The 25,711-nt window shown below is 32.6% G+C and overlaps 2 protein-coding genes across 2 annotated transcripts; one reads left to right on the plus strand and one right to left on the minus strand.

Annotated features, from left to right (window-relative positions):
• The first annotated feature begins 5,742 nt into the window (after positions 1-5,742).
• LOC132636837 (protein IQ-domain 26-like) lies at positions 5,743-8,814 on the plus strand. The gene is made up of 3 exons (XM_060353877.1): positions 5,743-6,244; positions 7,041-7,250; positions 7,929-8,814. The coding sequence occupies exons 1-3, from the start codon at positions 5,825-5,827 to the stop codon at positions 8,559-8,561; spliced, it is 1,263 nt and encodes a 420-aa protein (XP_060209860.1). The 5' UTR covers positions 5,743-5,824; the 3' UTR covers positions 8,562-8,814.
• Positions 8,815-17,022: 8,208 nt separating this feature from the next.
• On the minus strand, positions 17,023-24,973 carry LOC132636838 (probable pectinesterase 53). Its single transcript, XM_060353878.1, has 5 exons — positions 24,367-24,973; positions 22,763-22,952; positions 21,344-21,550; positions 19,429-19,664; positions 17,023-17,340 (listed from the first exon to the last, which is right to left on the minus strand). Exons 1-5 carry the CDS (start codon positions 24,735-24,737, stop codon positions 17,193-17,195), a joined length of 1,152 nt encoding a protein of 383 aa, XP_060209861.1. The 5' UTR covers positions 24,738-24,973; the 3' UTR covers positions 17,023-17,192.
• Between the last annotated feature and the right edge of the window lie 738 nt (positions 24,974-25,711).

Consider the following 25,711-nt stretch of genomic DNA (forward strand, 5'->3'; position numbering starts at 1 on the left):
CGTGTGGAACTTGAAGCTATAGAGTTATATTGAGTGGTGGAGTCATTGGAGTAAAAAAAAAAAAATAGATGTATGGTCCGTCAATGTACATTAAAAGTACGTCAAAATCAGAGAAAGTGGATAAATTAAAGAAGTTTTTATGTTTTGGAAACATTATAATTAATTTTTACCCTAGATATAACGTACGTACACAGAGGAAGCTGTTTTGATCAGTTATTATACAGATAAGAAAAAGAGGTACCAAGAAAATGAGTCGGTGTGATTCTTCCAAGATTAGATATATGTGGTACACAAAAGCCAAAGGATAAATCCAAATTGAAGTAACATCATAAGATTTTGGAATTTTATAGCATTAATTTTACTAAGTGTTAAAAAGGCATTGAAAATAGACTCAAGGATAACAGTTACAAAAATGAAAAGTAGTTGAGGTCACAGTAACAGAGTTTGAACTTGATACGTAAGAGATAATAAATGCACATTATCACAGCATACAATAGTATTATTTCTTCATAAAAATTGGTTTGAGAATATGAACATAGCAGCATATGTTTACAAGAACACTCTTTTAAGTTCCCAATACCAGTTTTCTTCTTAAATTGAATTAGTTTCAAACTTGACGGTTTAGGAAAAACAAAACATTATCTATAGTATACTCTTTGTTTCCAAATTTATATTTAGAGCATGTTTGGATGGACTTATGCCTATAAGCTGAAAACAACTTATAAGCAAAAAAAAATATACCCCAACTTATTTTTTTAGCTTATAAGTTGTTTGCAGCTTATAAGCTACTTTAGATAAGCTAAGTCAAATGAGCCCAATTATTTTTTGAGCTTATTTTAAGCACAAAATGATTTTAAGCTGGCCAGTCAAACACTCGAAAAAGCTGAAAACAGCTTATAAGCAACTTATAAGCCAATCCAAACGGGTTGTTACTGTTCTAATTTGCGGAGTGTTTAACTGTTTACTCCCTCCGTCGTAAAATACTTGTCCTGTTTAGCTCCCAGAGAGTCGACTATTTTAATTTTGACTGGCATTTTAACATGTATTTTGTCACCATATTGATATAAGAAGAAATGCAACCTATAGTATTTTTTGTATAGTTTTGCGGATGTAGCCCTTTGGTACCAAATTCATTTGCCTCTAATACATTTGGTGAGCTGAGCTGCACAAATTTATATATGAAAATTTACTAAAATTGTAATAAGTACTTATGAACCCATAATTGTAAAGATATAATGGGTTCTATATATGGTAAGAACCTTAAACATTAAACTCATAAATTTAAATAATGGATTCGTCTATATCTACATCGCATTCCTTTGAAGTGTCTCCCTTTTGCAGACCCTACATGAACATTTAAGGAGAAATAAATCGTAATTTAAACAATGGAAAAAGACAAAATATATCCCTATACTATCATAGATTGATTAATTGGGATAATTTCTATATAATACAATTCAACATAAAATATTACATCCACGTAGCCATATTTTATTTTACATCCGAATAGCCTTTTTTTTTGCAACAGTGTTTATACAGACGGTATACAACATTATACAATTATTGTAGACAATATATAAACCTTGTATAATAATGTATAAAAGGGTCATTTCGGGTAATATTAGAAATATGGGCCATTTCGGATAAATGTTTTCTTCAAATAGAATTAGAGTGTTATTTTCCCTAGTTTGAATATACATTTCGTATCACTATCCGTTTAGTTAAGCCACTATTGTTCTACTACAACGAAAGTACAACATGATTAGGAGATCTTGGTACAAATTCAAGAAAGGATCGATGTACAGTATATTACTCCTATATTAGGGAATATGTACTTCCAAATTTGTCCAAGCATTGATCACGAGAGGTGTAAAGACCTCTCTCATGAGTGCTCTTCGTACAAAGGTATCTTCTTCATATAGTAGCACTTATAAGTACTTTTTATAGTTGGATTTGAATAAAATTTCTTCACCTTTAATTAGAGATTTTAGATTTGAGCCTTGAGAATGAAAGAAATCTTAGTACGGATACGCAATGCAAATCCGAATTAATCGAGACTCTAAAAAATATATGAACATCATATGAAGAAAAGAAGGTAAACTTATTTATTCACATCCAATGTTTATGCTAAGCAAATAAATAAATAAAATATGCTGCATATAACTTTTTCTGCAAAAAATTAACCATGATTAGGTAATAGTATTCTGACTTTAATTTATGTTTCTCATAATAAAATTATTTAATTTTGCATAAATACTGGATAAATCGAAGTAGTTTTTCCAAGGGTGGATCTAGACCTTCGATGCTACTGATTGTTTGGGGCTTAATGTCCAAACTTCAGTTTTCTTTGTGTTTTGTACATAAATACACTTCGGTAATAGAAATCTTTAATTATCAAAACAAAACCACTAAACTTTCCACAAATATTAAATTTAAACTTATAATTTTTAAACTAGAATAAATTTTACTTTAACGTTTTTAAAGATCGAACCTATCAAGTTAAATTGAATCCGCTCTAATTTTCTCGCATACTCTATGACCATGTAACCAGTGTCAGAAATCACCCACCCCTACAATTATTTATTTAATTAAAGACACTGTGCTCCATAAAGTAATTTTTATCCCCTTTTTCCATCTTTAGTCTTTTTCCTTTTTTCTTTTCTCTTTCTTGAGCTTCTGATTGGAGAAAGTTGAAAGTTGCAAAAGTTTCAATTTTCAATAGAATCTGATTCTTATTTTTTACTAAAGTCTAGAAAGTCTTTATGTGGGGACGCATTTCCTCGAGCTTTGACTGTTTATCTATCAATAATTCACTCTTTTTATTGCCTTTTTCACTAGCTTTTTGCATTTTTTTTGTGTTGTGTTTGGTGGCAGGCAATTTCTCATTTGTTTCCTTTAAAATTGTTTATAGGTTTAGCTAACAGCCTATTCTACTAATAAGCTGCCTTTTAAAAGAAGAATAATTTGGTGGATTTTAACAAATACTCCTATATATAAATCTACATATATTTCAGCCGGGACAAATGTACTATTTACGATGTGAACTCGACAGGATTTTAATCCAAATCACGTGTTTGTCTTAAAAAATATGTTTAATACGTACAAATTGTAAATTTAGAGACCAGTAAGTAGTAACTGGAAAAGACTAGAATTCAGAACTCATAAGCTTCAAATCTTGAGTGATAAATTTTCGAAATTTCATATCTCTCACACACACATTTCCACGTGTATTTTTATGTTCATTCTGAATTATAATTGTCTGAGATATATTTTAGTATTATATAATCGATCTCAATTTTTTCAGAAATAAACGTATTTGTTATTATTGTATATCTATATCCATATATGCATATCGAAAGATTTTAACCAAATTTGAATTTGAAAATTAGGTTTCAACGATAAGGTAAGTACCAATTTCTTTGGCCGAACCTAATCCTTCGAAGGAGTAGTCCTTATTAATTACTCATTTTTAGATTCTTTCCTCCCTTTTCAAAATTTATACCCCACAACTTTTTACGGTAAATAATACAGTATCAATTTATTAATTACTACAATCCAGTGATAAAATGAGATGAGATTACTAACTTGTTGACGCATATTTATTAACTATAGTTAAATAAATATAATTTGAATTCCTAAAAAGTGTAACTAATATACATTGACGTATAATTTTTGTAATACTATCCGGTGACTTTTACTTATTACTCCTATATTACTATATAATATAAGAGGGAATGTGAGGACTTTTGTAGTCCTCACAAGAGTTTCCCAAATTTTTTAAAAAAATTTAATTAATTACTTTTATGTCCTAATTTTATTTATTTAAGTAAATTTTTTGATTTTTTATTTTTAAGGTCTACTTTTCAAAAGCTATCGAACCTGGGGACTTTTGTAGTCCTCACAATAATTTCTAATTCTTTTTAAAAAAAATAATTAATTACTTTTAGGTCCTAATCTTATTTATTTAAGTCAATTTTTTTATTTTTTATTTTTAAGGTCTACTTTTCAAAAGCTATCGAACCTTCTACCTCATTTTTCATGTTCTTTAATTTTCTGGTTCGTGCTCGATATCCGCATTTAAGCCCAATTAATCTAGATAATTAGCACTGTATTGCGCCTATTCGGAGGGAACGCTTCCTCCAAAGATTTTTTCCATATCCATGTTCGAACCCCTAATCCCTAATTAAGAGAGGAGCAGCTTCATCCGCTGCACAAGTTAAATTATGTATTTGTCTTAAAAGTTCATTAACTATGTATAGATTATTTATTTAGAACTAAATAACTTCAGAAAATTAGGATACATAAGTTATAAATGTCAAATTCTGGCTCCGCATTTGATTTGAAGTAAATAATTTTATCAAAATGGAAGTTAAAATATTAAAGCGGTGGAATGAAAATTTTGCTTTTATATAATTACCCACTTGTGGGACTACAATGGGTATATGGTTGTTGTTGTTGTTGTTATTGTACACTTGTACTAACACAGATTATATTTTTTTAGTTAAAATATCTACTTTTATATCTTGAGTTTGGGCCCGGGCTTAGCACGGGCCTCACATAACTAGTATATATATAGACAATTTGCTTCATAAAAAGTTATTTATAAGATTTTTTTGAATAATTTGATAGTTTAGATGCTCTTTTTTACCGTCGTGGGCGTAATTGTATAAGCCAGCTTGACTGTGAGACCGAATGGTTGAACAAAGATGAAAGTCGGTGCAAATAAATTAAGCTTATTTCTAAAAAATTGTAGACTTTGAAATGTGTCATTCAGTTTTCATATTTGTGTTGGAGCCTGAAAATTTAAATTCGTGCCGCATAAAGCTAAAAGGAAAAAACGTTTTATACGAGGAACTTTTTCATATTCAAGACTCGGATCCAAGTATATATGAATACATTTGAACTTCAATTTCACCACTTCTTTTTTCCTTCTACAGTTCCTTATTTTATGACAACTTTTCAACCATATAGCAAAAACTGTGGCCTGCCAATCTCTCACTTTCACTCTTTTAAAAGCCTTCCTCCTTACTTTTTTCCCTTAGACAAATTTCCATTGTCTTCTCCCAAAACCTCCAAAAAAAATCTCAATGGGCAAAACAATTAAGTAGTTGAAAAATTTGTCTGGGATATGAAAATTCGATAAAACCCACAAAGAAGAAATTCAAGAAAAGGCCAAAATTAGCAGCTTAGCACTGCATGTTTTGGTCATTCCTGTTGAATTTACAGTATGAAAGTTTTTTTTACGATCAATGCTTATAAGTGAAGTTCATTTTTAAATAAATTTTTTGAAATAAGTGTGTGAATAAATCTTTTTTATTTTTAAAAAAATTTAATCGGTATCTAACACTTGTACTGAAGAACCTGATAAATTTAAATTTGTAGCCACGTAAGACCCATTGAAAAGGGAAACAATACTAGGACTCTAACTGAGTGTGTGTCAATACATTTGAACGGTAAAAACTTACTCACACAAAGTGTTTACACTAAATCAATATATGTGCTTGAATACTCAACTATCACTTAATCATAGTTAATCAATGTTCACTTAACCACGGTAAATTATATTGGTTTGACGTAAACACCCGCGGTGTGAATTTGAACTTCAATTTCACCATTTTATTTTTCTTTTTACGGTTCTTTTAAATGACAACTTTTCAACCATATGACAAAAACTCTGGTTATTAGCTGTAACAGTGCCTCCCTCTCACTTTCACTCTTTTAAATACCCTTTCAGTTACTTTACGACATTACTTTTTTCCCATAGTAATTTCCACTGTCTCCACTCTTCTCCCAAAACCTCCCAAAAAAAAAAAAAAAGATCCCAATGGGCAAAACAATTAAGTGGTTGAAAGGTTTGTTTGGGATAAGGGAAAAAATTCAAGAAAAGGGAAAAGTTGGCACTACATGTTTTGGTCATTCCGGTAGAGACACGGCGGTGGGTGCCGTGGCCACCGGATCGGGTCGTTTGTGTAACGACCCAACCACTATTCCGCCGAATATTACTCCGGCGGAAGCAGCATGGCTGAGCTCTTTCTACGGCGACGAAACCGAGAAAGAGCAAAGCAAGCATGCAATTGCGGTGGCTGCTGCCACCGCAGCTGCAGCTGATGCTGCTGTGGCCGCCGCACAGGCGGCCGCGGCAGTGGTGAAGTTGACTAGTAAAGGAAGAGGTGGTACTGCCGTGTTTGGCCGTGAGAAATTTGCTGCTGCCACTAAAATTCAGACTGTTTTTCGTGGATATTTGGTATGTACAAAGTCTCATAATTGCTTAATCATTTGTTTGTTCATACTAGAACTAGCTCTTTATTTAATGTAACTCTTTAATAAAGTACTCCTACCACTTGCATTTTTAATATTCTCGAGGATGCATATGATGAATTTAAGTCATATACATTTGACGGTAGAATATAGTTACACTAATGTATTTTAACATGTTGCCGTCGTAGAATTTAGGATATATCTTAGATTCAATTTTAAATTTTTTATCATTGAATTCATCGAAATTTTAAAATTTTGAGGTCAGAATTAAGGTGCGTTTGGACAAACAATTTTCTTGCTTTTTCCAAACTTCTTTTTTTCCACAAAAACTTTTTAGTTATGGAGTAACTTTTAACTATTTGAAAAGTTGAGTTTTTCAAGTGAAAAGAATTTCTCCTCACAAAATTTTAGTATTTTTTCGATTAAAATGCATGTCCAAATATAACTTCAGTTTTCAAATATCTTTTTTTAACTTAACTTCAAATATTAATTTTTTGTTAAAAAAATCATGAAATTCATGTCCACATGCCAATGTAGTGTTTGCTGACTTTTCTTTATTTTATTTTTGATTTCTTATATGTATATTCTTTATGTCAAAAATGAAATATATGGTCCATACGCCTCCAGTTTTAGTTGATAATCTGTTTTACTTTTTAAATTGCTAATCCTGCTAACGACGAACAATTAAACTCTGGTACTTCATAGAAATTAAACTCGTGTATATATATTTATACAGAATTCTTTTTTCTCATAGAATTTTTGTTCTTGAAATGTTTGAACAGGCAAGAAAGGCATTGAGGGCACTAAAAGGATTAGTGAAATTACAAGCATTAGTTAGGGGTTATTTGGTAAGAAAGCAAACTACTGCTACACTTCATAGCATGCAAGCATTAATGAGAGCACAAGCAAGTTTTCGTGCCAAAAAAACTAAAGGAGGTTTCTTCATTAATGATCAAAATTTTCATCCTCAATATCAATCCAGGAAATCACTTGTAAGATCCCTAAATTTTTTCTTCCCTTCAATAGTTAGTGCTTGTGATTTTAGAATTTACCGTCCGTGATCTTGTTATATGTATATATACCTTAAAAAAAATTTAGGTGTATGTATGTATACTTACTTGGAGTTAAAAGTAATAGATTTAGTGGCGAAGCAAAGAATTTATTACAGGGGATACCAAAAAAAAAAAAAGTTGTAATGTCACACCTAGGATTTGAGAAATGTGTGATTAAAACCAATTTTTAATCCATTTGCTAACAGACTAGGATTTTTTCATATATCAAGAGGATTCAACATTTAGTTATAACCCAAAACTTATTTCCCCCCTATTTACACATTATAGGTTTTAGATGAAAGGGATTCAATTGAACCCCGTTTGTTTCTTTGTGTGTTTAATCATTTTTATATTGAATCCTTTTAGTAAAAATTCTCGCTTTACCACTGAGGTTCAACTAAATTAAGTATCTTTCGACAGGAAACATAGATATATAGTGAAAATCCACTACAATGTCAACGAATATCGTGTTTGGTACCATCATTTCAAAAATAAATGAACTTACTATTTAAAAACTTAAAAATCGTCTGTCAAGTCTAAATTTTGAATTCACCTTTACCCATAGATCCTGTCCTAAATCCGCCTCCGACGTTTAACTTTGTTTCCGTTGATTTATAGGAAAAGTTTGAAGAATCAAGAAGTGGAAGTACAATGCAAATGCATAGTAGAAGGCTATCTTCATCATTTGAGGCTAACAACATAAGTGAAGAAAGTGCAAAAATTGTGGAAATGGATACTGCCCGACCCAAATCAAGATCCAGAAGAACAAACACTTGGGCTTCTGATTCATGTGATGATGATCCATTTGAGCCAGTTCTGCCGTCATGGGCATTAGATTGGGCCCAACAATCAACAGCCCAAAGTACACCAAGGTTTGCAAATTCTTGTGAATCCAACACCACCCCAATTACACCAGGAGCCAAAAGTGTTTGTGTTGAAAGCCATTATTTTAGGAATAATTATTATGACAATAATTATCCTAATTACATGGCTAAAACAAAATCATTTAAGGCTAAATTAAGATCCCATAGTGCTCCAAAACAAAGGCCAGAGCCAATACCTAAGGTGAAAAAAATGTCATTAAATGAAATGATGGAGTCAAGGGCTTCATTAAGTGGTGTTAGAATGCAAAGGTCATGTTCAGTAGCACAAGAAAAAATCAATTTCAAGAATGCTGTTATGGGCAAAATTGGAAATTCAATAGAGTTCACAAGAGTACAGGAAGAAGAAAGGGACTACTCAAAATGGTGAAAGTTTCAAGAAAAAAAATTCCAAGTAGAGCTAGAGGCTATATAACTGTTTTCTTTTTTGAAGCTAGACATAGAATAGATATAGGACAAAAGGGAATATTTTGTGCAAAGTTACAGGGCATGATGTGACTTAAGATTGCATTGAGCAAGTTTTCGAGGTTGATTTCAGTGCTAGTCAGTGTAATTAATACTAACAAGCTTGTTTTATTAGTATTGATTGATGGCGTAAATAATTAATCACTTATATTCACCTATTTTCTATCTTCTGTTAATTTTTCATTGTGCATCCATCCAAAAGAATTTACAAACTAATGCAAGTTGGTTAAGAATAAGAAATATAGAATTACTACTAGTGGGGCCAGAAATATAATGAGGGAAATCATAAAAGTGAAATTTGAACATGTACTTATAGTAAATTTTTATTCCACTCTTGTCATTAACATTAAAATACTCGTTTACTTTAGGAAGATTCAGTATATATACACAATATATATATGATCATTGCCTTTTCGCACAATCTTTGGCCTTAAAGCTAAAAAGCATGACGGAGCTTAGTCCACATTGAGAAAAAATGTTCGTAATGAACATATTCTTTATGGTTGAGTCTGTCAAAAATACGGATCTCAATAATATAATTTTTTGGCGAAGAGATACAAATAAACTTCCTCCATTACAAGTAGGCACGCACATGTATGGAATATGTTATTTCAAAAACAAATGTTTTATTAGACAACTTGTGTTTCTTAAAGAAAATAATGTACGCATTTGAGAGCACAAATGTCAATGATACTTCTTTGTCTTTTTTCTGAAAGAACCAATAGCTCTATTAGTAAGATGGATAAATGATTTCCCCAAATTATGTGTTAAAGTAGGTTCCACGTTTTGAAAATAGTGAGTTTATTGTCACTACACGAAAATTGATAGTGGTTGGTTTCAAAATTCAAAATGGGAAATGATTGGCCCGATTACCCGGATGGAAGTTTATCATTTTGGGCTGAGAAGGAGATATCTTTCTACATCCTATGGTTAACAATATTTGTTTCTATTTACTAGTCCTTCTTTCTCATCTTTTGGTGCCAATTGTGAGGAGCTAAGCATTTCAACCTTTTTGTTTTAGTTCTATTTTACTTTTTTTTTTTTCCCTATGTAATTTAATCAAAACTTTTTGTTCCTTTTTGGGCCAATAAGATTCGTGGTCGTATTCATTAGTGGAAGATGCATCCTCTCTCCTCAGCAGCAAAGCTATAATTTTTACTAAAAGGTGTCAAAATATAAAAAAATAAATATATAATGAAATTAAGGGGGGTTCAAAGCATAGTAATTTTTTTTTTTTATGTATTTACACAGTGTAATTTTTTAGTGAAGGGGTGTCGGTTGACACTCCTTGGATGCATGTGGCTTCGCCACTGTCTCTACTAATACTAAGGGTCTCCGGAAACAGCCTCTTTACTCGTATTTCTTATGCCGAGGGTCTTCCGGAAATAGCATCGCTACCTCCCAAGATAGGGATAAGCTCTGCGTAGACTTTACCCTTCCAGATCCACTTTGTGGAATTTCACTCGTATGTTGTTGTTGCAGCTCTTCTTCATTTCGATGTAGTATTTTCAACATTGATCATATAAATATAAATGTTAAAACCTACTACAATTTCAACAGCTATGAATTTGAATTCAAAATTTTAATGTGCGATAAATTCAACACTAAAAGCTTTAAAGTTGAATCTATCAAATTTAAATTTTATATTTGTCTTTGTTATTCCGGAAAGACAGTGATGTTTGCTTGCAGAGTAAGCTTGAAAATGGAAGTTGTATCAACTTAGAAGTTGACGTTTAGTTTATGAAATTAACAATAAAATTTGAACTTGAAAGAAAAAATTCAAAGTTGAAGTTGAGGTTTGAAGATTATTATATTATGTGATGTCTTCAAATTTTCACTTTCACTTACAAATTTTAAATTTTCTACAACCTTTTTTGATATAAAAAAACTAAAACTACAATCATCCAAACACAACTTTCCACTAACTTTTTCCAACTTCAGGCTTCAACTATATTGTCGAAGTGGGCCGTAACCTTTGTGATCCATTAAGCCTTGCTTCAAGTAATATTGGACGGCCAATTTGCAGGATTGGCCTTCGCTGGGGTTGGTCTCTAATTTTTGGCCCCCAAATTAGTGGTCTTTAATTTTTGTCCTTCGCGAATTTTTTTTTGGTTTTGGGTTCGAACCCCGCTCAGTCAAATTTTTTTTTAAAAAATCACAAGGTAGAATTTGGATTCGCAAGGCAGAGTTTTGCATGGACAAAACTCTGTTTTGTGAATCCAAACATCTGTCTTGCGATTTTTTTTTATTTTTTTTTACTGAGCTGGGGTTCTAGCCCAAAATCTCGGGTTATTAGGCGAAGGACAAAAATTAAAGACCACCTCAAATGAAGAACAATCCGCGCAAAAAAACAAGATACTAGACTTCGTCTTTCTTCCAACGAAGCCCCTTATGTAGCTTGTGCAGGATCATTTGCACTTGGGTCCCTATTTTGTCTTGGTCTTTAATTTTTGTCTCTCACGGCAAATAACTTTGTTGTGGGGTATAAATTTATATTTTCGCATCAAAAGAGTGGATTTATTTTTCACTACGTGAAATTCATAGTAGTTGATTTCAAAATTCAATTGGCCCGATTACCCGGATGGAAGTTTATTACTTTTGGCTGAGAATGAGATAGCTTTCTACATCCTATGGTTAACAATATTTGTTTCTATTTACTAGTACTTCTTTGCTTGGGGTGGGTGTTCAGTTCTTCGGTTCGGCTATTTCGGTTTTGGTTTTTTGAAGGTGGACACTGAATACCGAACCAACTAGTTCGGTTCGGTTCTGTCACGACCCAACCCCGTAGGCCGTGACTAGTGTCCGTGCTGGACACCCAAACGTACCCAATAACCCAAACCAACAGACTAGCAGATTATATAAATATAAAAGTCAGTCGACGTTACTAGTGTCACAGAGGAACATATATAGCACATGGAAGCCGATAAGGCTATCACAAATCATAGCAACCCAAAACATATACAGAACCCACATGTATGTCTACAGACCTCTACAGAACATAACAGAATCATAAGACGGGACAGGGCCCCGTCGTACCCCTGAATAGCGTACATATATACAACATCAGCAGACTGTACCAGAGTATAGGCTCTGGACAAAAGAGCGCACCAGAATAGCAGAATAGGTGTCCTAGGCAGGTGGGTCAGCAAATCTGTAGTCTGTACCTGCGCGGCATGAAAACGCAGCCCCCGAAGAAAGGGGGTCAGTACGAAATATGTACTGAGTATGTAAAGCACGGAACGTAGTAAACAAAGTCATAATCGAAGCAGAAGATACAAAAAATGAACTGAATATCCAGATTAGCAAAATGCTGATCATATAGCATAAATAATATTCGCTGGAAACATATGTCGTACCTGGTCCCATTACGGAACAAGATCATAACCGAAACAGAACTTACAGAGAAGTGAGTGTAACATCCGAAGTATCAAATGCATATTTTTGAAACATGAGGAGTGTGTACAGAAACATATACCATATCATATCCGACCCCTGCCAAGGGACTCGGCAAACAGAACGTGGCAACCCCCCGACGCTGGTGCCACAACACATAAGGAGCAGAATAGGGGATAACCCCGTAACATAACATATCATATCAGATGGCCATATCAGATCATATCATATCAGAATGTGTGTACATGGCACAGCATACTCCACAACCCATGTACATATATACCTTCCCCCTCACATCGAGGCACGACGAACAATGCAGTGAAATACGCTTGACAACATATCCTGGCCCGGGCTCAGTGTGGGAAACATTGAGGCATCCACGAATGGAGTAGTGAGAAACTAAATGCAATAAAAATACCATATATATTTCCAGAGACTCAATGAAGCATATCGAATGACAGATCAAATCAATGAAATCGAACGGAGTCATAGTAAGTGAAATTCGAATGTCAAAATGGGTTACGGAAGCATAATCTTTCTGAGATCGTTCCCAAGTTTCAAAACAATTCATAAGGCTTAATGAAATATTAAAATAATTTTTATTTAGTAGTTAAAAGAGTAGTTAGAATATTTCTTAAAAAAAAATGCTCGAAGACAAGTCATAAACACAAAAGGGTAAAATCGGAAATAGTGGGCCCACCTCGGGACAAACGAAGCGGTGGGCTCAAATTATGTATTTTAAGCTTATAAAGTCACCTACAGAGGTTCTGGGGAGATTCCAAAATTTTCTAGACAATTTGTGGAAGTTTGCACAATTCTTTCAACAAAGCATACTTATAGGGTTCAATTCCATTGAATGAAAAAGGAGTATTTTCAAATGCAGATTCCGATGAGCAGAATACTTTCCGAGGCTCAAATCCGATCCTAGTACACCTAGGACATGCCAAAAGAAGAATCGGGATAGCCTTACATACCTTTTTCGCCCTTTACGCTAGTCCAAATTCAATTCTCGTTTCGCCAAAAATCTGCAATTGGTCACTTTTACCAATTATCAATTTCAAATTTTTAAGAATTCAATCTTAATTCATACTTGTCTACAGAAATTTGGGCAGCACCTCCCCTATACATATAGCATCCCCGAGAATTTAACTCGGCCAAAACAATCAACAACAACCCAACAACAACACCAACAACAACAACAATCACTACAAAACACAATATAGTATAACTAGTCTTCTTTCCGACATAATGCAAGAACTTTCATTCCGACTTTCCATTTCCAAACCAATCTCAATGTTTTCATATTCATTATTAATCTAGATTATCACAATATAATTTGGAAGCATTTCATATCATTTCCACAAAATATTCACAAGATATACAAAATATACAAACTTTCCACCAAAGTCATAATTCATCCAAAACTTCTAATATTCAACCTACATATCCATAACATATTTCCATCTTCCAATTTCATCAACCATAATCATAATTCACATCTTAACAACTTCATTTCCATAATATCACAAAATCATTCTAAAGTGACATAATCTTCTACATTCCAACTTCAACCAAAATTCATTCAACTTTCATTCCCAATATAATTTTCACCATAACCACAACTAGAATACAACATAAAATTCAACTCATATATGTATACAACATATATACACCCATGGCTACATATATATATATATACATACCCACTTTGCAAACTTCCTTATTTCCATAATTTCTACTCATTTTCACATACCACAACATAAACAAACCTTCATAACATAAGAAAAAAGAATTGATTCTTACCTTTTTCTACAAACTCCTTCACTTGAACAAGTTGTCAACTTGAAGAAATAAGTGCTCCTTCTTCCAAAACAATTACACCAAGTTGTAAAGGACCCTTAAATTAGTAGGAATACCACAAGAAAATAATTTTTGGAGGAAGATTTTGAGGGTTGAATTTTCTATGGCCAAACCCGAAATGGTCCTTTTTTTTGCTCTTGTTTTGTTTGTTCTTTCTCCTTCTAAGTTTCTTGAATCATCTAAGGGATAATGATCCCTTTATAATTAATTTGCCACATGAAAATTAATTAATTTGGTGGGCTTGGACCAGGTATGGCCGGCCACCCTCTCACCTTGGGCCTAAATTTTTCTTTTCATTTTTTTGGGCCAACTCGGTTGGTCCCGAGTTGGGCCTAGCCCACTGACCTTTCGACCTTAAAACGTCCATATCTCCTTGTACCGACGTCAACTTGGAACCCACGACCTATGGATGGAAAGCTAATTCAATTATCTACAACTTCTATTTCTTGGTATTTTTCCAAATTCCAAACTTATAATACCGTTTTTGCCCCTCCAAGTTAGGTCATCCGAAAACGTTTTCTTAAAAATATTCGTTTAGAGGACTTCCACTTTGATTTGGCCCAAGGGTCCTTCTTGAGTTGTGTTTAACTTCACATATGTGATTCATATAATTTGTCACATGTCCCAAAAAAAAAATCTTGACGTGTGGGCCCCACCTCAACTTACAATTAATCCGACGTTCAAAAATACAGGATGTAACAGGTTCGGTTCTTTCGGTTTCGGTTTTTTCAATTTGTTTTTTTTGATATGATATTAGAAGCAATTCTATTTACACTAATTCATATTCTCAAAAGCAATAAAACATAAAACTGATAAATTGAAATCAAAATAATTTTTTTATTAATAATGAAAATAACGAAATCAATTACAAAATGAATAACTACGCTTTGCAAGAGTAAAAAATTGTAATCAACCTAAGAGTATCTCAACTCTAAGTTGATTTCACAGAATATGGTCCTACCAAGTAATGGCAAAATAATTAAAACTACTAAGAAAAAATTGGTTCGAGTAGTCTTTACATCAATACAGCTCCTAAGTCCTAATTTCTCCAAGCTCTCATCAAATGTGAGAGAATATACTTGTCAAGAAGAGAATAAATTACGGTGGGCATTTGGTTCTTCGGTTCGGTTTTATCAAACTTCTGTTCAGCTATTTCGGTTTCTTATTTTTGTAGGTGGACCCCAAACACCGAACCAAACTAATTCGGTTCGGTTCGGTTCGGTTCGGTTCAGTTCTTTCGGTTTCGGTTTTTTGAAGTTCAATCCAATTTTTTGGTTTTTGGTATTTATGCCCAGCCCTACAGTTCTTTGTCATCTTTTGGTACCAGTTGTGAGGAGCTAAACATTTCTGGTACTATTTTTTTTTTGTGCTAATTCGATTTTACATTTTTATTTTTTTGGTAAATTACCTTTTGTTCTTTTGTGAGCCAATAAGATTCGTAATCAATAGTGGCAGATGCAGCTCTTCTTCATTTCTTGACACTGATCATAAATATAAATATCGGGGTATATTATTTATTATTCGAAAAAAGCTTAAATATGTCATTGAACTATCAGAAATGTCTCATTTATGCCACTCGTCAATAGTTTGGCTCATTTATGCCATCGCCGTTACCAAAAGGCTCATCTATGTCATCGCCGTTACCAAGATGACTCATTCATGTCATTTTTCATTAACACCGGTTTTACAATACCAGATATGACACATGGCCTCCAATTAGATATCCAAGTTGTTTAATTAAACCAACCTAGTTTTAAATCCCAAATTAATAAAAAATCCGACCCAAATTAATGAAAAATGGCATGAATGAGCCATTTTGGTAACGACAATGGTATAAATGAGTCAAACTATTGAAGAGTGACATAGATGAGCCATTTTCGATAGTTCGATGACATATTTGTGTCTTTTCCGTTTATTGTTTAATGTATCAGTAGCTATATAATGACATACACACGGCATATAAAATACATACCATAAACAAATTGTATGTTTATTGTATGAATTTATTGGATTGTATATATTTTGTAGAAAAATTAGTACTTTTGAAAAACAAATTATTCCGCTAAATTAGAGAATTCCGCCTCAAATCTTATATCTCTAGGTAAAAGTCCCCTCAACCTTCAACTACATGTCAAAGTAGGCCCGTAATCTTTGTGATCCATTAAGCCTTGATTCAATTATATGGAGTTTGTGCATCACTATACCTTTCATACTAGTATTAGAGTTTCACGATGAGCGGATAATATTAAAAACAAGGTTAATCACAGATTATGGTATGATTTGTTGTTTGACTATCATCTTGTTTCATATTTAACACGGAGGATTTGCTGAAAGAATAGAGGTTGCTTTCATTGGATCTTTAGAGAGAAGAGATGGACGGTAAAAATTTATCCGTATCCAGTGTTTACACTAAATTAATGACGTGTGATATGTACTTTTAGCACTTACTCATGGTTAATTAACTAAGTAAATTTATACTTTCTCCGGATAAAAAAAAGAGTCCACTTAGCTATTTGCACATCCCTTAAGAAAATATTAACTCCTAGACAAAATTAAGTAATTTGACTAAACTACCCCTAATTAAATAGGCATTGTGATTTAATCATATAACACTTAATAGGGGCAAATCTAAAAAAATAAGATTAATTCTTTCTTGATTTGATAAGTGAACATTTTTTTTTTATCCAAGAAAAAAAAAAGCTAAGCGGACACTTTTTTTGATCCGGAGGGAATATTATTTGGTGGAAACACCTGGTACAAATAACTATTTACCGAGATGCTTTGAACATATAAATATTAGACGTAGACGTGCATATCAATTCATAGGAGGTATCAAAATTTAAATTTAATAGTTTTCACCTTAAATCTCACCATTGAACATAGTACACATAATGAATCATAAGGTTGAAATTTAATATTTTTCAAAATTTTCGTAATTTTTACTTGAATATATATACTCTGGGTCGAATATATTCTATGTGCCCATTTCGTTGATTTTAATTCTGAAAAGAAGAAAATTTCATAAAAGAAAACAGAGTATATTTTATTAAATAGAAGCTGAGATTTTTTTTCCTCAACATTTAAGGGTAGATTGCTGATATGATATTCGTGTATTCCATTCAAAAGAAAATGTCACCTCGTGTTATACTCTTTAAATTTTCATTATTCTTACAAAGATTTTTGTACTCTATGACTCTTTGAACAACTACAAGATACATGGATTTTACATAGTACGCCAAAATAAAAAATAAAATAAAAACTTGTAAGGCAGAAAATTGATTTATTAAAAATTGATCCATTCAGAGCCATCAATAAAGCTAAGTGAAATAAAAGGCTTAGCTTCTTGTTCAGTTAACTCTCTGCACCATGAAACTCTTCCTGCAAAACTTGCCCCTGGTCCACTACATTTATATTGCCCATAAAATACAGTCCTATATAAAAAAATAACAATAAATACTAATAAATATTGAATTAAATATAAAAAGTATTATCTGCATGAGGACCTGTCCATAATAATTAGATAATGATTAGTGTTTAAGTATAACTGATCATACATTATCTGCATGCACAAGGATGAGGTCATTAATCAGTTCTGATTAAGGCCCCCTTTTTTTTTAACCTCTCCCCCCAGGAGCTCCCTCCTTTGCTCCCTTGGTGACTTGAACTCGCAACCTTCGGGTTGAAAGTGGAGGGCGCTTACCATCTGAGCAACCCCCTCTTGTCCGAATAGACGGACATTCACATGGGCAGATGCAGCTTTTCACCAGTGTGCGATCATACTCACTGCTTTCAGCTCGAATTATATGTACTCGATCGTTTGTACAAATAGTCGTATTTCACACACATCGACTTAACATCTTAAATTTGTATGTGTTTTTTCCAATTTTTCCTTCAAATAAGTCACAAGATGGCCAACATGACCCCTAATTGGGTAAAATTCACAAATAGCAGTTTTAGTTTCAGTAATTAAAAAATAGCCACTATTATAGAGTTTCAAATCTCACAGGTAAAACTCTTAGATATTATTATGGAGTTTCACTTGTGGAATTTCAAATTCCATGTAATAACTATTTTCCAAACATAAGGCCAAAAAGTGGCTGGTGGAGGCTACTCCTATCCCCAATTGGATAGTGACAAACGAATGCAGACATGGTTACGAGCCCGTATACATAAGGAGTGTTATAGTAGGCTAACATCCACCATAAAATTTACCAAATTATGACAAGTTCTCACAATACAGAATATATCGTGGCTTATGCTCACCTAGACACGTGTCACGTCAGTTGTCAGTTTAAAACAAGCTTAAACTAAGTAATATATACATATACAATCAAAAAGAGTTCCTATAATTGATCTCAATTGGTTGGAATTGAGGTGTAGCACCAATAATATTTTAGATAAAAGATGATGATAATGTGTTTATTTTCTTAGAGATAAAAGATGATAAACATAGCTATATGGAGATAGTGGAATAGTGAAGTTAGTGCTACTCTGGAAAAGGTTAATATGACAAATTCGCAATACCATTTTGTGTTTGTGTAGATATATAGGTAACAGATAAAGGGACGGTCACCGTCCCACGCCCACTATATATTATACACAAAAAAGGTAATTCTATAATGTATTAGTATAATTTTGTGCTTTATAAACTTAGCCACACTTATGTCTCTAGGTTTGTTGGTTTTTGGTATTTTTGGCAAGAAAAAAGAAACTTATCTAGATTCTAGACTCTGAATGAAAAAGTGTAAGCTATCTACAGATCAAAAGGTTATATCTAGTCTCTTTTTTTTTTGTAAGAAAAATTAGGTAGGATGCACCATCTTAAAGTGGTACTAAGATGGCGAATTAAAATAAAGTTTGGGCAATAAACTTGTCATGGTTCAATCTGAATTTTTTTCACTTGAAGTTTAGGAGGGGAGGGGTTCAATTGAATTGTTTTCATTGAAAAAATATATTATGAAAAAAGGATTTTCCATAATATATTAGAGGTGCTATTTTTACATTTTCTTGAATTTCCTAACTCAACTTCCTGATTCTGTATCATAACCCAATCCTATTTCCTCCTTAAATTACTGCAACAAATGTATTTTTTATATACATAAATCGTTCGAATTAATAGTAATGAATTCAGTTAATCGATAAAATCTTCCTCAAATCTTCCTCAGTCTACAGTGCATGTGTGATATTGGTAACTTGAGTTGTGGCTCATATAATTCAAAGTGGCATAGAGCTTATATTACTAGAAACCCGCATATTTTCCACTGAATTTTCGTTGTCATCCATGGAAAATGTGCTCGTAGTAAACTGTTTTCCATAGATCTCCGTCCGATTGAAAATGTCCGCCGATTTTTAAACTCTTTTAAATTTTGTATCCAATTAAACACTAACATATAAAATGAAAACTCTTTTAAATTTTGTATCCAATTAAACACTAACATATAAAATGAAACTCTTTTAAATTTTGTATCCAGTTAAACACTAACATATAAAATGAAACGATGAAGCAGGAGGGAACTTACATCTCACGAAGAGGGTCACCCCAATTATGCCAGCCTTTAGGGATGATAATGTTGTCCATGTAAGTATAAGCAAAGATGACCCTAGAGAAGGGACCCCATGCCCTACCTAGGTACAATGCACCTGACCCCGTGACCTTACAGTTCACAAAACTGAAACCAGTGTCCTCCAACATACTGCTCCTTCCTTGTGCTGTTACTGCACCTGTTACCTGTGCTATTGCATGCAAATGACATCCCTGCATCATACAACACATTTTATTCATTACAGGAAATAAGATCTTTTGGCCTCTTACAATTTGAATAGAAGAAAATGCCTTTAGGTAACTGATCCACACCTATCACACTGTTATCTCTTATATATAAGATGTCAAGTATTTATTATGATGAATTTTATAATATTAATACAATCTAAATGATTATAGAATGATACGAAAATGAAGTTTCGATCTAGCTAAGTTGACCTCATGATTGTTCACAATCATATAAGATAAACTAGTTTCTCATCCCACAACTGATGTGAGACTGTAATACCCCCACACTCTCAGGATTGGATATTTGGAGTGTGGATAATGAAACATATGGGCCCCCAACATCGGGTAAATCAAGAATTGAGATGAGTCAGACTCTGATTCCATGTTAATTAAGAAAACGGACCTTGAAGCCTAACTCAACACAAAAAATTAGTGCATGAGGCGGGGATTATCCAATACCGCATACGAAGACTAATTTCCTATCCCATAATAGATGTGGGACACTAATATAGAAGATTATCTTTATTTTTCAAGTTACTATATCAAATTTGATATGAAGAATTATACTTGATACTAAAGGTCATTTTAATTTGATGGTGTCAATTTTTTTTCTCTGTTATGTGCAATCTGACTACACTATGTCTTGCATTATTTGAGTTTCCTTGTACTATATCTTTACCTTAATTTTGTCTCTTCAGTTTAGCGACAACATAGATTCACATGTTAATTATATACAGTGCTCACGGACAGAACACTGTGATAATCATATAATAATTACAACAAAGTTTGCATTATTTTCTACTCAATGATTCAAATCAGCTAAAGAATTATTACTGGCTCAGGTAGTTTTTTAACAGGCAACAACTGAAGAAAGACTACACTCACTCTGTCCAAAAATGTTTTAACTTCTTGTTTCATAGGAAAGAGTCAAATAAAATACCGTGACCAATACAATAGTTTTTTAATTTTTTTTTTTTTTTTTATCATTTTGATATGCTTAGAATTACAGCTTATAATATTATTTATACAGTTTGTGAATATCTCAAGCTTAATTCAATATACGATTAATCTATTCCTATTTAACTTCAAAAATTTGATCCCTTAGTTATTGATTAATTTCGATTTTAATCCTTGGGCTAAATGATAAGTAAATTTTATCTTGAACTAATCAAATCATGTGTTTTAGTCATTATACATAGGAAATATGCTACATTTAGATATTATTTCAGAATTATCTTACCCTCTAAATAAATATTCAAATTTAAATAACACACGAGTAATCAAATGGTTTAAGAGTTAAAAATTTGTTAATTTTGTAAAGACTCACAAGCAAAAGTATCAAAAGTGCACAAATTAATAAATTTGAAAGCTAAGTATGCTTAACTAGATATAACAAGGATCAACTCAAAATTTGTCAATATTTAGGGACTAAAAGTGCAAATAATTTAACAGTTAATAATTTTTTTATTTGTAAGGATTCACAGGCACAATCAAAAGGATCAAAATTGCACATTTTGATTAACTGAATGTTAAATTTTCTTAATTAGATATCACGACAATGGTCAAAATTATAATTTGTAAATATTTCAGGGACTTAAAGTGCAAATTTCCTATATAAGAAAAGATTTTTTTTAGGGAGTATGGAAAGAGAAGTGATTAATTACCTCAAAAAAAGAAAGGGCATTGCCAAAGATGAAATCCACAGAGCCTTCAATATAACAATCTTTGTAATAATGTCTGCCCAAATGATCATAAAGTGTATCTTGTGCCCCCAAGAATTTACACCCCACAAAGGCTGCTGTATCTGCTGATATTCTAAATGCTACTGCTTGTTTTCCTACTGCTCCTGGTGGTGGCACTGGTGTTGTGTTCTGCATTTTAATTACGAATTAATTTAAGTTCTATGTATGGACGACGACGCCGACAATAACAATAACATACTCAGTGAAATCCCATACCGTGGGGTCTGGAGAGAGTAGAGTGTATGTAGACCTTACCTCTACCTTGGTAGGTAGAGAGGCTGTTTCCGGTTAAGTTCTATGTATGGACAACGTAAAAAAATAGAGTATTTAAATATTCAAATTACTTAAAAGATAATTATAGGTTTGAACTTCAAAATATTGATGGGTGCATATTGGATACTCTAAAAGTAATTTTTTTTTCTGGAGGATCCGACACTGATGCAACAACATTTTTGAAAAATCCGACTAAAATGTATTGCAAATAATTTTATTTAATAGTACTAATTGATAACCTAAAATAATTGATAAGTAACTTTTCATGACATATTAAATTACACTGATAATATAAAAAGGTTCATTATACTATCAGGGTATATAATTTTAAATACTTAATTATACCATCGTTCATTTTGGCTTTCCCGATTCTACCCAAAACCAAGAATTTGCACAATTCCAATAAACATTACATTGAACAAAATAAAATATGTAATAATACAATGCTGCATATTTAAAATACTCTCTCTATTTATCTGGCATTTTCTCCTTTTTATTTTGTTCGAGAATAATATATTTTTATATTTAAAAACAATTTACATTTTTTTTTTCAATTTATTTTTAATTACATCATTTTATAGCCATAGAAATGTCATTGATCTGACCATAGGTTTAAACTTTTAAATTACAACTTAAATTAACCCATTTTAATATGGTATCTGGCAAAGGCCACTAGCCGATTAACTAACCAGTTTAACTTCTATATACGTGATATATTTAAAATTTTATTTACACAAATAGATTATTTAGAAGATAATTTCAAGTGTATCACTATAATAAACATTAATCGATAATATGATAAAAAATAATAATTGACCTGTTCTCATCAGTTAAAATTCGCTAATACTATAAAATATCTTACACTATTAGCATATATAACTTAAACCCTTAACAAATTTGATTCAACAAAATATATTAAAATTGCACATAATGATATAAATGCACACTTTTGTTATTCTGAGTGCACATGAGAACAAGACAATATATTAACGCTTTGTTGGATTCCAGCTTTGTTTTTCTTAAAAGGCCACCAACAAAGGGAAAATGCAAAAGAAAGAAAGTTTGTACCTTGAAAGTAATATTCTTGGCCTGGAAATAAGGTGAATTCACAGCAAAAGTAGCTGAACCAAAAGTGCCAAGGGGTTTTCCATTTGGACCAACAGTTTGTGCTGTATCTCCATATTGAATTATTGTTTTATCTGCTCCTGCTCCTTGTATGGTTATGAATGATTTGAATGGAGGTATATTTACTTTCTCCCTGCAAAAAAATCAATTTAAAAAAAATTAAAAAATTTGGAGTAAAATACATTATATTGAACAAATATAAACGGGCAGTCCGGTGCATTAAACTCCCGCAATGTGCGGGGTTCGAGGAAGGGTCTGATCACATTGAGTCTTATGTTCGAAGCCTTATTTTGCAATTCTGCAAGTGGCTGTTTTTGTAGCTTGAACTCCTAACTTTCTAATTACACGGAAGATAACTTTTATTGTTGAGCCAAGGATTATTTTGAAGAAACATACAGAACAAAAATTAAACTTTGGAATGAAAGACATTATCTTGAACAAAATATAAAGCTCAACTTAGTGCACTAAACTCTCCTTATGCGGGGAGGTTCAAAAAAGAATTGGATCGCGTTGAGTCTTATGTAGCAGTTTTATTTTGTATTTCTGCAAAAGGTTGTTTTCGCAATTTGAGCCTGTAATCTTCTGATCACACGACAATATATGGAACAGATATATGGAACAAAAAATAAAGGACAATGCTTGAACCACTTGGCATTTGCATAGCGATTCTAATCAAAAGAAAAGAACAGAACTCTAACTACTCATATGTTTTTAACATTTTCCATTTGATCACAAGACTGTAAACGACCAAAGCAAAGGACAGAAACAAAAAGAAAATTCCTTTCATCACACAATTCCATGAATTGACAATTGACCACATATGTTGAGTCCTGGCCAAAACATTATAATACATCATGTGAAACTAATAAGAAAAGACAGATGAGTATAGAGATAATGAGAGTCACACACATGATACTACACAAAAAGACAAACATTTTTGAGGAGAAAATATCAAAAGCTTTCTCTATAGTGTATCTCCCCTTTGGAAATAAATGGGGGAAAATATCATTAGTACAAGGTCTTCATCAATTGAGCTACTCAAAGAGCTAGATTTTTTCAATTGGAAATCGCAAATTATAGATGTATCAGTGACATATTCAATTTCAAGAACTGAAAAAAGGAAAAAAGGTCAGCTTATGCGCAAACTCGACTATTCAGTGAAAAGTTTGAAATGAGCGTAAAATGGCTCAAACAACGTACATATATCAATGATAATCACATAATGTACAATGACATTCACACAATGTACATGTATCAATGACAATCACTCATCCAAGATAGGGGAGAAATACTCAATTCCTAGAATTGGAAAAAGTATAAGTAAGTTCGTGCGCACTTCGACTGTCACTATCAGAAAATTGCTAATTTTCGGGGAATGTCCCGTCAAAATATGGCTTGTAGGTAAGGAACTTTCAAGAAAATGCATTGGAAATGTTACTGACGAACCAAATTCCGACAGATTCCGTCAGAAATTAACGATTTTCCGGTTGTGTATCAGCACAAATTGGCATGAACACCACTGTTATAAATAAAAAAATGCGACTTACGTGTAAACTCCTGCATGGACCTTGATAACAACTCTAATAAGATTGACAAATGGAAGAGAATCAATGGCTTTTTGAATTGAAGTAAAATCTCCATGAGCAGGATTATTATCAACAGTGAGTGTGTAAGAAGGGAACAATTTATTTTTGGCTGTCTTGAAGAGGGAATGCTTTAAGCTTCCAACAAATTGTACCCACTGCATAAATTGTTGTTCAGAATGTTGAACTTGTGTCATGTTCACTGTTAATTGCTTCTTCCATGCACTTCTCTTTGGCCTAAGCCCTTTGGTGTGGCAATGAATTAGCTCACAATTGTTGATGAGAAGAAGAATGAGAATAGCGGTGAAGTGAAGAAATGGTCTAAAATTTGGCATTTTTATTAGGTAGTACTAGCTATAAAATGAGAATAAAAAGGAGAAAAAACAAAAAGTGTCAAGAACTTAATAGAGAGATGTAGAAATGCATAGCAAGTTGGCTATATATACATAATTAGATGTGTGTATCTGTGGGTTGGAGAGTTCAAGCGGTTTTTAGTAATGAGTCATCTCTCTCTCTTTTTAATAATAGTGGTGTTCTGATGCTGGTATATATCTGATTACATGTACTGATATAACTCTATTCATCAGGACTCAGTAGATGAAAAGAAACCACCTACCATTTTATGTCTCTACTTTTGAACTATGGTTATCGGATAACTCTATATCCATCAAGACTTAAGCAGATGAAAAGAATCACATATCTCCATCATTCTAATTTATGTGATCTTATTTCTTTTTTAGTTATTCCAAAAAGAATAATCTCTTTCTAAATATGAACACGAATTTAACATCAAATTCTCGTTTTACCCTTAATGACATTTTTTTACAGCCACACAAATGTCATAATATTCACGATTCTCAAAAGTCTTATTGTCAAACCTTATGGCATATTTAAGATCATAATTTTTAATGCTAGTCATTTCTTTCTTAAATTTTGAGCTCAATCAAATAATTGAAACTAAGTGTGAGTATCATTTTTTGTCTCTACTGAAATTTGAACCACGATCACCCATGATTTTCCTCCACTTTATTGTCTGCTAGGACACACCCTTGAAAACATAGCAGAGCCACTCTTGTTCATGACAACCTTTTGCTGAAAAATACACTATGTAAATAGGTGGAAAAAGCATGTATTACATACTATATAACAACAACAACAACAACAACAACCCAGTGAAATCCCACAACGTGAGGTCTGGGGAGGGTAGAGCATACGCAAACCTTACTCCTACCAAGGTAGGACGGCTGTTTCCGAAAGACTCTCGGCTCAATAGAAAGCATAAAAAAAGGTCAGATAAGGCCAAGAAATT

The sequence above is a fragment of the Lycium barbarum genome, chromosome 4 (genome assembly GCF_019175385.1).
Source record: "Lycium barbarum isolate Lr01 chromosome 4, ASM1917538v2, whole genome shotgun sequence".
In the NCBI taxonomy this organism is placed as follows: Eukaryota; Viridiplantae; Streptophyta; class Magnoliopsida; order Solanales; family Solanaceae; genus Lycium; species Lycium barbarum.